The sequence below is a fragment of the Rhinichthys klamathensis genome, unplaced genomic scaffold, assembly GCF_029890125.1.
Source record: "Rhinichthys klamathensis goyatoka isolate OS25496 unplaced genomic scaffold, OSU_Roscu_1.1 h1tg000488l_1, whole genome shotgun sequence".
NCBI classification, from domain to species: Eukaryota; Metazoa; Chordata; class Actinopteri; order Cypriniformes; family Leuciscidae; genus Rhinichthys; species Rhinichthys klamathensis.
Window position 1 is genome coordinate 350,001 of NW_026606975.1, and position 13,914 is coordinate 363,914.

The 13,914-nt window shown below is 42.1% G+C and overlaps 2 protein-coding genes across 3 annotated transcripts in view; both read right to left on the reverse strand.

The window, feature by feature from the left end:
• arfrp1 (ADP-ribosylation factor related protein 1) overlaps positions 1-1,629 on the reverse strand; it is a 12,688-nt gene extending 11,059 nt beyond the window's left edge. The window contains exons 1-4 of the mRNA XM_056237594.1: positions 1,274-1,629; positions 680-767; positions 516-598; positions 305-386 (exon numbers count right to left, since the gene is read on the reverse strand). Of these exons, the coding sequence (XP_056093569.1) occupies positions 305-386; positions 516-598; positions 680-767; positions 1,274-1,366 (346 nt within the window). The 5' untranslated portion in view covers positions 1,367-1,629. The remainder of the gene's footprint in view (positions 1-304; positions 387-515; positions 599-679; positions 768-1,273) is intronic.
• Positions 1,630-11,226: 9,597 nt separating this feature from the next.
• The window catches only part of LOC130072472 (potassium voltage-gated channel subfamily KQT member 2), a 70,127-nt gene continuing 67,439 nt past the window's right edge, over positions 11,227-13,914 (reverse strand). For both annotated transcript variants that reach the window (XM_056237593.1, XM_056237592.1), the window contains exon 16: positions 11,227-12,046. In XM_056237593.1, the coding sequence (XP_056093568.1) occupies positions 11,363-12,046 (684 nt within the window). In that variant the 3' untranslated portion in view covers positions 11,227-11,362. The remainder of the gene's footprint in view (positions 12,047-13,914) is intronic.

Below are 13,914 nucleotides of genomic sequence, written 5' to 3' on the forward strand. Positions count from 1 at the left end.
TCTCCAACACACCTAATAAAAAAAATGCAATATCATGCATTTGATGGCATTTCTTCATGCACTTAAATTTCCTTTATTTTGGATGGGAAAATATGACTGAAATTTAAATAATTGTGATGTGATTAGATCAAACGGTTAATCAACAACAATGACAGGCCTAAATCTGCTTCTGACTGCAGTTTCTGTGTTTACGCACATCTGAGCATCTCTTCTGCTGAAGTGAAACAGGCTTTGTGTGACCGTGATATGAAAATGCTGCTGATTGTTCAGGTTCTGATTGATTCCTCATGTTAGTAAGACTCACCGAAAGCCTCCTTCGACTCGCCCAAGCGCTCCTCATCGGTGGAGTCAATGACGTAGATCACGCCGTGAGACTCTGCGTAGTACTAAAACATGGTAAACATGACATTACAAACAGATTAGTTGCGTTCCTGTCTTCTGTAGTGATTTATATAATGCACTCAAGGAACATTTTCAACGACAGCATCAGGATCAGTTTAGTGAAGGTGTGTCACCTTGTCCCACAAAGACTGTAGTTCTTCTTGTCCTCCAAGATCCCAAAACATCAGACGAGCTTTTCCCACATCGATGGTGCCGACTGAAACAGACAGGAAAAACGAGTAACACTACTGCTATGTTTATATTTGTTTTCTTCAGTTTTACAGCATGTATTACTCACTGTTGAGGCCGACTGTAGTTGTGATCTTCGAGAGGTTCATGCCCTTGTAGTTTTTACTGAATTTTGTTTTTGTTTGCTCCAGAAAGGTCTACAATATTCAAGAAAAGAACACAGATTTGTCTCAAAACGAATGAGCTGTGAACCTAACCTGCACTTTTCAATCAATTTCAATCAATCAGATAAAGCGCTTTACAACAACCAGAGTTGTTGAGACAAAAAGTACAGGACAAAAAATTAAAGAGTGAAATATAAAACAATACAAAAAAATAAATAAAATACAAACACATCGATAAAATAATTTTTGAGCATCTTATTTATTCTAGGAACTAAATAGGCTGCATACTAATACAGAAACAGTGTCAAAACCTAGTGTGCAACCTAACTAGTGAGAATATTAACGTTAGTTTACTGCAGTCGCAAATTCTGCATTATAGGGCATTGTAGTAGTCTTAACATTTGATTAGCACCCTACCTAGACACCACTTTCCAAGTTGCTTACCTAGGTTATTGTGCATCATTAGCCCAAAATGTTACTGAAGCAAAACTGATTTTGTGGAACTGTTTTAGGCGTGAACTATTTACTACTAATCTTACCGTTTTCCCTGCATTGTCCAGGCCGAGGATCAGGACGCAGTACTCGTCCTTTTGGAACACATATTTGTACAGACCCGATAATAAAGTGTACATCCTCGATAACAGACTATTTACCAGCTCACATCACAAACACAGCTAGCTTAGCTTAGCTGCGGCGCTAAGTAAACAACGTAAACAGTCACGAGCTCTAGTGAAGATTACGATAGAGAACACGGTGTTTTTCTTCATATAAATGCAAATATGAATTCAGTGAATCAGATGTAATTAGTGAGACTCTCGTTTGCTGTTTATGTCCATGTTGGCAGCGGTCAGTAATAAACGCTTCCTGGGAAGTTGTTTGCCAATTTTAGTGCATTGTGGGAAATGTAGTTCATCATCTGTTCGGTGGCAAAGACTGAAAGATCGTTTAACTACACTAATATATTTATTTCACCAATATATCCATGACATCCAAAAAAAGCTTGCTGCACTGTGGCACCTTATTATAGTTTCATTTTATACAGAATATAAATCAATCATAAAAGATGATACAGCTGGTTTACACTTTTAAGCACATTAATAAAAGAATAAGCCTCAACCTAAAATCACACACAGAAAGACATAAGACACAAGTGATGGTGTGACGCCCCCTTATGGAGTTTGATTGTCACTGCACTGTGAATGAGTAAACCAAATAAACAAACATAAAAAGACAAACAAAAACAGTGACAAATTAAAAAAAAAATTAAAAAAAATGTGAAAATGTTTACATAAATACGCACTTTGCAGCTTTTTTCTTATTTTTCAAACCCAGTAGGCTATTGTGTTTAGGTATTGTCGAATTTCTGCTCTTAAAATTAAAAACAAAGGCTTGTTTCCTCCAAATTTACATTTATCAGAGACATTTATGAATACTAAATTTAGCTAACAGAAGAAGCAGGTTAATTAAGTAATATTCATTATAATAAGATTTGTCATTAGAGAAAAAAACAAATAACACATTTTTTTTATGTGAAATTAGTAAAATTAATTTTTATAAGTTACATCCAGAGAGGAGCAGGACTGCTTAGATAAATCTACAACAATTCATTTAGATTTTTGCATTGTGACATTTTCATGTATTATTTCACATTTCTTAGAAACTTAAATTAAGGTTAATTTTATAGGCCTATATATGAAATATGAATATGAAAACTCTAAGAAAAGCCTATATGAAGGGATTTTCTGTATTCATTTTTCACAAGTACTTTACCTATATTTTTGAATGACCCATTTAATTTTGCTGTGTTTATTGGTTGAAGGAAATGTCGATAAACTTAACTTAATTTTCTGCCAGAACATGTCTATTTTTCTACAGATTTTTTCTTTATCATGAATATGAGTTGCATATATAAACAAATATAATTTCCTTTTATTCTTTTGGATTTTGGTGTGAAATAAGACCCAGATATCATTATAAAGCATATGAATTTTTATTTAATTTTATTCCCCCAGATCTGGATGTCTCTTAAATCTCACACTTAAGACAGAAACACGGTTTGGACGATGGATTCATGATGGACTCGTTCATTGTATAAAATGTGAAATGAAAATGTGTGTAAAATGTCAGAGCACTTCACACTCTCCTCGATCTGTTTTGAACTTAAAAACTTCCAAAAGCTTTTTCTTTTTAGCTCAGCTTCTCCCTCGACACACACATCCATTAAAAACACGTCCATGAAGAATGAAGTGTTTCTTATAGTGAAGATCACGCATGATTCTCACCGGCTTTCATTTTGCTTTATCAGTTGCATTGCAAGAAATAGACATTTCTATGGCAGAATCTTCTCTTTCACTTGAGTTCAAACCTCTCGACTCTGAGTTCAAGCGCACATTAAACATCATTCCCCGGAGGAAAGAGCCTGGCTTTCTGTGAGACACTCAGCATCCGCTCAGCGCATCTGTGGCTCGACCTCCAGAACCTTCCGGCAATATCAGACATCCACAGCAGAGGCTTCAGTAGTGCCACACTGAGCACCATCATGATATACACACACACACACACACACACACACACACACACACACACACACACACACTCACTCACTCACTCACTCACTCACTCACTCACTCACTCACTCACTCACTCACTCACTCACTCACTCACTCACTCACTCACTCACTCACTCACTCACTCACTCACTCACTCACTCACTCACTCACACACACACACACACACACACACACACACACACACACACACACACACACACACACACACACACACACACACACACACACACACACACACACACACACACACACACTCACTCACACACTCACACACACACTCACTCACTCACTCACAGACTCACTCTCACACACACACACACACACACACACTCTCTCACTCTCCCCCTCTCTCTCACACACACACACACACACACACTCTCTCTCTCACACACACACACACACACACACTCTCTCTCCCCCTCTCTCTCTCTCACACACACACACACACACACACACTCTCTCTTCCCCTCTCTATCTCTCACACACACACACACACACACACACACACACACACACACACACACACACACACACACACACACACACACTCTCTCTCCCCCTCTCTCTCTCTCTCACACACACACACACACACTTATTCACACATTCTCTCTCTCTCTCGCTCCCACACACACACACACACACACACACACACACACACACTCTGTGTAAGTGCATGAGTGTGCAATATTTATGATGCATATTCACACATTAAGAGGCTGCTAATGGAAGAACTACATCAGGCCTACACATACACTACACGTTTCCTCTTGCATTATATTCATGCAATAATAGAGTGAAACTCACAAAAACATGTTCAGGTCACAAAAATCGAACCCGGTTTCATGACCCAAACACCCAAACACCATCTGAGGAGTCAAAACACACTCACACAAGCAGCAAATTACAAAAAAGGACTGGGTGAAATAATACAACCAGGTAGGCTATATCACAAAAAGTATATATCAAATCAAAACAATGTCCATTCAGGCTGATCCAGAATCGGGCCACTGCATAACTAACCAAACTATCAAGCTTGCAAGACACTCTTCTTTTAAACTAAAGCTGTAATGGGATGATTTATATTGTGAATATCCCAATACAAACGCATGCATTCGTGACGCAAGACGTGGACATGAACGACAGCAGCATATGAACAATATGATATACAAAGTTTATTGTACATTTGCCCATGAGCTCATGGATTTGAGTGACTACACGACGACAAATATGCTACATAATCAAAAGCTATATATATTTAGTATGGCATTTAGCGGTTCAGAACATGCCGGCAAGCATTCACTGAGAAGACAAATAAAAGACAACAGCAGCGTTCATCGTTTGTGGAAAACAGCAATTATGGATTTGATCCGAGAACATATGATGATTAAATGACGTTAGCGTAAGCCCAAAACACCATTTCTGTCAATGTGAATCACATTAGTGTCAAAGACAAGAAACGTAAGGCTTGCAGGATATGTGAGATGCGCGGGCCGTTCCTTCTCATTCATGCGCTCTTTCTTCTACAAATAAATGTGTAAGATTCAAAAAAGCAAAACTTTTGCTCCATAATGATCATATTGAGCACTTAAAACAGTCAAATAATAACTTAGCCAGCATTACTTTCATGTATCCTCACACAAGTGTGTGTGTGTGCTGGTCGAGCGTTTCATGCTCGTTCTGGTGAAGCTAGTCGAGATTTGCTGGTAAACTGAATTCAAATAAACCCTGGTGGTCCAGAATCACAAACACCACAGTTATATTCATCTATGGTGACGCTTTACAATAACCCAGCAAACACAAATATGTTCTAAGAATTCTCATTAAGTTATGAAAACATTTAATGTTCAAAATTTCGTTTTTTCTTGGTTATGCGAACGTTAAAGGGGCTATATGTAGAATTCAGAAAGCCTTGTTATTAGCGACACCGGTGGGCATTAAGTGAACTGCGGCCAGCAACTTATTGCTCACGTAACTTACGAGCCTGAACATGATTCAATATAGGGCCTATATATTCAATATACTCACGGTGAAGTTCTTTATCGTTCTTTGCTTAGAAGTAAAAAGTTGTCAGAAAACATCCAGACGCAACGTTTAGATTGACGACAGATGAGCTCATTTAAATTACACTGTTATGATAGTTTGATTATAAAGTATATTTGAGACCATAGATCTGGCTATATGAGAGTATAGTTTGAATTAATCTCTTTTCTTTGCTTGACACATTGACATTACAGTACAGAACAGCTCTTATGGCTATTTTATCCTGAACATTGTATAAGCATTCGTTTGTTTCATGTGTCGTTGAACAGAAGAGAGGCTCTCGGGAGCGTAAACGTTACACCATTTTGATTTCCCGGCAAATCCGGCCTTACTACTGCCCCGTTTACACGAAGGGAAGACGCAGATATTTCCCTGCGGTTTGGCCTCTGATTTACACAAAAACCCCGTTTTTATCACAGAAAACAATTATTTCTAAAAACTCTCCAAAGTGGAGATTTCTGATAACGCTGGTTATGTGTTGCCGTGTCGAGAAACGGAGTTTTAGGTTCTCAAACGTCACATTATGCGCCAGAACATGCTGAACGTCATGTGACTCTCACAGTTATGATGGTGCTCGACGGCGTATTTATGCGGGTTGATGTAAATTGCAACTTTTTTGAAAACAATGTTGTGTGTGCGATGTTATTATTTAAAACGGAGGGGGGGGGGGGGGGGGGGAATAATCGTTTCTCTAAATACCCGGCTATGTGTAAATGTGGCCATAGACAACCTAGGAAGTCGAGGAAGTTCTAATTTTTAACGTTTCGTTACAAGCTGATCACACACTGGCAATAAAAAAGCAATCAATACATGAAAATTCTTACATATAGCCCCTTTAAGTGAACATTCCAATTACATCATTCTTCAAAGATTATGAGAATGTTACTTTTGAACGTTCTGTGAACATTCCGAAACAAGTAACATTTAAAAATGTTAGACAAATGTCCAACTGAAACGTTCCATGAACGATGTATAACTAATGTTTTTATACATAACATTATTAAAGACCAGAAAACTTAGAATTAATGTTGAAATTACCATTAACTAAGATTAATAAATGCTTTAGAAGTATTTATCATTGTTAGTTCATGTTAACAAATGAAACTTTGTTGTAAAGTATTACATGAGTCTCGTAGAAGTTCGTTCATATCTCAGACCTCTGTGAGTTTCTTGTGGTTGTGTTCGTGTGTTTGTGCAGATCTAACATGTGTATCGGGAAGGTTGTGAGTCTGTACAGTGAAAACAAAACAACAGCGTTAAGAAATACATTCACAAGCATTTCAGAACCAAACTGAGCTCAAGTAAACATTTACACACAACTGGAAAAAAACTGACAAGTGTTATAAAAGATACCAAAGGCAATTTAGCAAAATACGCAATATTCTTTGGAAAAACAAATTGAAACCAAGCAAGGCAACTGTGACGATATTCAACTCAAATCACTATTACAGATTCACAGATTGAATGTGCAGAACTCAACTCTCTCTTACAAACGAGTACCGTGGTGTACGAATGAGATTACTCTGGTACTTCTCATCCGATGGCATATTCATACTTTTTTTGTAAGAGATTGTCAGCTTCACATAACTCAACTGAATCAATGACTTGTCTTCCTCAATATGTGTCTGTTAGGCTAGAAGATGTTGCAGCCATGTTTACCACAGTATTCTGACTCCACATCACATATATATTGATTGTAGTTTAAATCCAGGAAGTAATTCTGCAGCTTTTACTTCATTATTTAAGCATTTTGCATTCAGTTCAGGGAGACCGGGGCAAGTTGTCACAGGGCGAAGATGCGTTGAGTCAAAAGTGCAAATACACCAGTTTGTTTTGTTCATTTTATTTTGATAGTATTTCATATGTCAGCTGTTTTTTTGTAACTTATATCGGTAACACTTTAAAATAAGGTTCATTAGTTAACAAATGCATTAACTAACATGAACTAACCATGAGAAATAGGCTACTGTATTTATTAATGTTTGTTAATAAAAATACAGCTGTTCATTGTTAGTTCACAGTGCATTAACTAACAAGATTTAAGAACATAAATCAATGACACTAAAAAATGCATGTTCTGAAGGGATAGCATTAATTATAGCTTGTTTCTAGTTTGTAATTATAATCTGGGACAATAGGAGAAAGTAGCGTCATCCTTATGGGCCACTCACAATGTTGACATTAGCAAAGATTAATAAATGCGCTCTAAAAAATGCTGTGTTGTTTCAACCCAACTTTGGGTCAAATATGGACAAACCCAATGGCTGGGTTACATTTTTAAATTCAATTGAAACATTTTTAAATAAAAAATTTTAACCCAACGTTTGGGTTTGTCCATATTTTACTCAAAATTGTGTTAAAACAACCCAGCGTTTTTTGTATAAGTGCAGTTCATTATTAGTTCATGCTAACTAATGTAGTTAACTAATGTTAACAAACGAATTGTAAAGTGTTACCCTTATATCATATACAGGTGAAACTCGAAAAATTAGAATATGGTGCAAAAGTTCATTTATTTCAGTAATTCAACTTGAAAGGTGAAACTAATATATTATATAGACTCATTACATGCAAAGTGAGATATTTCAAACCTTTATTTGTTATAATTGTGATGATTATGGATTACAGCTTATGAAAACCCCAAATTCGAAATTAGAATATTGTGAAAAGGTTTTCATATCTGTAATCCATAAACATCACAATTTTAACAAATAAAGGCTTGAAATATCTCACTTTGTAATGAGTCTATATAATATATTAGTTTCACCTTTTAAGTTGAATTACTGAAATAAATGAACTTTTACACCATGTTCTAATTTTTTGAGTTTCACCTGTAGTGTGACAACATGCCCCACTATAGATACATTAGAGCAACACCAAAGTCCTGGGGTTGATTCCCAGGGAATGCATGAACTGATCAAATGTAAACATTGCATGCAATGTAAGTCTCTAAGCATCTGCCAAATGTAAAATGTAAATCTATTTTTCCAGGCAACAGCTTTTTTCCTGGTGACTCAACACACCTTGAGAAAAATTCACTGGTGTTGGAAAGTGTGACAACTTGCCCCGGTGTGTCCAGCACAAGCAACAGATGAACAGCATTAAAGGGAGAGACTTTCAGATATCTGAATACAGGAGATGTGGAAGACGAGATGATGTAAACTAAATAACTATCCTCTTTGGAGATGTTCAGTCTGACTTCTACGGGAAACGTACTTTATATCCGGCCGACTGCCCGGTCTCCATACAGACATTTTTGTTCAATATGGTTTCAAGCAATAAAACAAACAATAAAAGGCAACAGAACATCAATTACATCGGAACAAGGCAAAATGATACAGTGCATTTCTCACGTAAAATTAGTGCATTCAATAGTAGTTTTCCCTGTTTCATGAGTGATTCAACTAATTAACAAGAGTTCGTTTACGTTCGACTTCATCTGGCCCTCATGTTTTCAGACGACATGTATTAGAAAATGAAATGTTTATATATATAATGTTGAATGATTGTGAAGCAGACACATTACGTTATTTTACAGGGGTACAGAAATCGTTTATGTACAGTGTTTTTAGAAATTGCTTTGGAAGGTTTAGTGTCTTTAGGAAAAGTTTTTTTTTAGCAGAAAATAGGCTTTTTTTCCATTTAAAGAATTAACTTTAAATATACATTCTTTCTAAATATTCCTAATTTATCAACATGCAAAGTTATTAATCCAGGGTGTATTAAAAAATTGTAAACTTGAGAGAAAGTGATATTTTATATTTCTTATGTACTTGAAGTGAATGTCCTAACCATGGTATTAATTTAGGGAATATTGTGATGGACTTTCAGTGACCTGGTTTGAAATTCACAAGCTGTCGTGAAATACATTCACAATGAACACGGACGACACTTTTCAAAGGGATCCTTCATCCAAAATCTCTCATTATTTACTCCTCGCCCCCATGTTTATCAGCAACTAACAACTTACATTTCACTACACCTTCATAAAACGTCAGAAGGCTTGGAATAAGAGTCAAATAAACCACAAATAATTCCTGTAGCTCAAACAGTTTGATTCAGTTTGGTTCATATGAACTTACACACCTTCTACAATGCAATGCAAGTCGCTCTGGATAAAAGCATCTGCCAAATGCATCCATGTAAATGTACGCTTATGTGTAGTTTTGGCCTTTTTGGAGCTTGACAGATGCTTGTATTTTTCGTTGCACAAAAGCAAACAACTCAAGACACAAGAGTGAGTAAACGATGACAGAACGTTTGGGTTATTTTTAGGTGAACGATCCCTTTAAAGGATTAGTTCACTTCAGAATTAAAATTCCCTGATAATTTACTCTCCTCCACGTCATCCAAGATGTTCATAATGACTTTCTCCAGTGGAAAAGAAATGAAGGTTTTTGAGGAACACACTCCAGGGTTTCTCCATATAGTGACTTCAATGGGGTCCAACGGGTCGAAGGTCCAGATGTGAGTTTCAGTGCAGCTTCAAAGTCTCGACACGATCCAGCCGAGGAATAAGAGTCTGATCTAGACAAACCAGCCGACATTTATAACAAAATACACATTTATATACTTTTAACCACTAATGCTGGTCTTGCACTCGCTGTGATGCGACACACATTACATCATCAGGGTGAAAGGTCAAGCGTGTTCCGGTTCAGAAATCTAAAGTAGGGCGAAAAACAAAAATTTTCTCCTCCAACTTCAAAATCGTCCGACATCGTTGTTTTAACTTTTATTTTATTTTTTGTAAATGGCGTTTGACTCAGTCTTTGCACGTTCGCTCTGTAAACACTGGGTCGGTTCTTACGCCTACGTCCCGCTTGACCTTTCAACCTGATTACGTAATGTGTGTCGCATCACAGCGAGTGCAAGACCAGCATTAGTGGTTTAAAAGTATATGAATGTGTATTTTGTTCTAAATGTCGGCTGGTTTGTCTAGATCAGACTCTTATTCCTCGGCTGGATCGTGTCGAGACTTTGAAGCTGCACTGAAACTCACATCTGGACCTTCGACCCGTTGGACCCCATTGAAGTCACTATATGGAGAAACCCTGGAGTGTGTTCCTCAAAAACCTTCATTTCTTTTCCACTGAAGAATGAAAGACGGTAACATCTTGGATGACACGAGGGTGAGTAAATTAACAGGAAATTTTAATTCTGAAGTGAACTAATCATTTAACTAGTGAGATACAAATCCAGAAAATGTTCTTAAAGATGAAAATGCACCACATGTGAAACGATAAACATGTGTCTTTCCTCCATCCTTACGTCAACCTGATGGATAAGGCTCCGAGAAGTCATTTCCAAGGTTTGCCGTCTCCACCTTTCTTCCTCTCGTGGAGCTGTGCTTGTAAGTGAAACACTGCTTCTTAAACACGCAGGTGCTCACAAATACAGTCTAGCCAACACAATCTCATGAAAGAACGTATCTATAGCACAAATTTTATTTCTCGTGCCATTTATACGCCAAAAATAGTTTTGATACGCACTGGCACTGTAAACACCTTGGGTAGGATTAGGGGTGTGGAGTGAGTCCATAAAGTGCGTATCACATGCACGCAAAAACTATTTTTGGCGAATAAATGGTACGAGAAATAAAATTTGTGCTATAGATACACACTTCATGAGATCGGGCTGGTCTAGCGCTGGTCGTAACGACGTCCCGCGTGGTTTCAAAGTTCTTAAAGATGAAAATGCGCCACATGTGAAACGATAAACACGTGTCTCTCATCCATGCCGACGTTAACCTGATGGATAAGGCTCCCAGAAGTCGTTTCCAGCACTCAAGCTTTTGCCGTCTCCACCTTAAAGATGAAAATACACCACATGTGAAACGATAACTGTTCCGGTGTCTCTCCTCCATCTTTACGTCAACCTGATGGATACGGCATCCAGAAGTCATTTTCTCTTTTCTTCCGCTCGTGGAGTTGTGCTTGTAAGGGAAACTGCTTTTTAAACACGCAGGTTTCCACAAATACAGTCTAACGCTGGTTTGTAAAGACTTTCAGAGTAGTTTCACTTGGGTCCGGTCCAGCCTCGGTCCTCGTAAGCGCCGTCTCCGGTGGCTGAATGAGGCGACGGGACACACAGATCGGAGTCCGTGTCCGACTCGCCCTCCGCGATGTACGGCCTCACTTTAGCGCAGCGCGGCACGCCGCTAAAATAAGCGTTGTTCAGAAAGTCCAGGTTTTCTTTGGACTGCGAGATGCTGAATCCGCTGAAGGAGCGTTCGAGTTCCTCGTGATCCACCGAAGGGATTGATACGGACGTGTCGCTCTCGGCTCCGGCTTGGGAAAGGCGCCCGTCTTCGCGGGAATGATGTGCACGAGATCCTCCGTTGTGTCCGGTGGACGAGCGCTCGTGTGCCGGAGGCGGAGGGATACGCACTAGCGACCCGGGATCGGGGATCGGACCGGGATCAGGGATGGTTTGTGGATGCCGGGACGTGGATGGAGGACAGTGGTGATTGACGCATGTCGAGGTTGGCGGGTCGAAGTTCTTCTGTCCCGCTGAGCTGTTGGACCGGATGATTTTGGTGATGGATCCGCTCTTCTCCATGTGCTCCACCGGACTGTGATACGGAGGCGCCGGGTCGGGCTCCTTAGAGGCGAAGTAGGCGTCCGTCTCGGACTGCGGGATTCCCATGCGCTGGATGTAGATGTTCACCAGGAAATCCAGCTTTCTCTCCATTGACATCACCTGCAGAAGAGGAAGACCTCATTGTCTTATTATGACATTATCGTATGACGCTTTTCCACTGCATGGTACGGCTCGGTACGGTACAGCTCGGCACGGCTCGGCATGACACGGCTCGGCACGGTACGGTTCGGCTCGGCACGGCTCGGTACGGTTCGGCTCGGTACGGTACGGTACGGTTCGGCTCGGTACGGTACGGTTCGGCTCGGTACGGCTCGGCACGGCTCGGTACGGTTCGGCACGGTACGGTACGGTACGGTACGGTTCGGCTCGGTACGGTACGGTTCGGCATGGTACGGCTCGGCTCAGCACGGTTCGGCTTGGCTCGGCCTGACACGGCTCGGTACAGCTCGGCACGGCTTGGTACGGCTCGGCGCGGCTCGGTACGGTTCGGTACGGCTCGGCTCGACACGGCTCGGTACGGTCGGCTTGTACGGTTCGTTACGGCTCGGTAAGCTTTCTCTCCATTGACATCACCTGCAGAAGAGGAAGATATCATTGTCTTATTATGACATTATCTTATGGCGCTTTTCCACTGCATGGTACGGCTCGGTACAGTTCGGCTAGGCGCGGCACGGTTCGGTTCGCTTTTCCACTGAGTGATATGACTGGGTACGGTTCGGCTCGGCTCGGCATGACACGGCACGGCTCGGTATGGCTCGGCACGGCTCGGTACGGTTCTGCTCGGCACGGCTCGGTACAGCTCGGTACAGTTCGGCATGACACGGTTCGGCACGGTACGGTTCGGCTCGGCACGGCTCGGCTCGGCTCGGTACGGTTCGGTTCGGCATGGTACGGCTCGGCTCAGCACGGTTCGGCTTGGCTCGGCCTGACACGGCTCGGTACGGTTCGGCACGGTACGGTACGGCTCGGCACGGCTCGGTACAGCTCGGCACGGCTTGGTACGGCTCGGCGCGGCTCGGTACGGTACGGTTCGGCACGGCTCGACACGGTTCGGTACGGTCGGCTCGTACGGTTCGGCACGGTACGGCTTGGCTCGGCATGACACGGCTCGGTACGGTTCGGCTCGGTATGACACGGCTCGGTACGGTTCGGCTCGGTACGGCTCGGCTCGACACGGCTCGGTATGGTTCGGTACGGTTCGGCTCGGCTCGGCATGACACGGCACGGCTCGGTATGGCTCGGCACGGCTCGGTACGGTTCTGCTCGGCACGGCTCGGTACAGCTCGGTACAGTTCGGCAGGGCTCGGTATGACACGGTTCGGCACGGTACGGTTCGGCTCGGTACGGTTCGGTTCGGCATGGTACGGTTCGGCTCGGCTCGGTACGGTTCGGCTCGGCACGGCTCGGTACGGTTCGGCTCGGTACGGTTCGGTTCGGCATGGTACGGCTCGGCTCAGCACGGTTCGGCACGGTACGGCTCGGCACGGCTCGGTACAGCTCGGCACGGCTTGGTACGGCTCGGCGCGGCTCGGTACGGTACGGTTCGGCTCGGCACGGTTCGGCACGGTTCGGCACGGCTCGGCTCGACACGGTTCGGTACGGTCGGCTCGTACGGTTCGGCACGGTACGGCTTGGCTCGGCTCGACACGGCTCGGTATGGTTCGGTACGGTTCGTACGGTTCGTTACGGTTTGGTTCGGCACGGTACGGCTTGGCTCGGCATGGCACAGATCGGTACGGTTCGGCACGGTACGGTTCGGCTCGGCACGGCACGTTACAGCTCAGCACGGCTTAGTACGGCTCGGCTCGGTACGGTTCGGCTCGGCACGGTACGGCTCGGCATGACACGGCTCGGTACGGTTCGGCTCGGTACGGTTCGGCTCGGTACGGTTCTGTACGGTTCGGCTCGTACGGTTCGTTACGGCTCGGTACGGTTCGGTTCGGCATGACACGGCTCGATACGGTTTG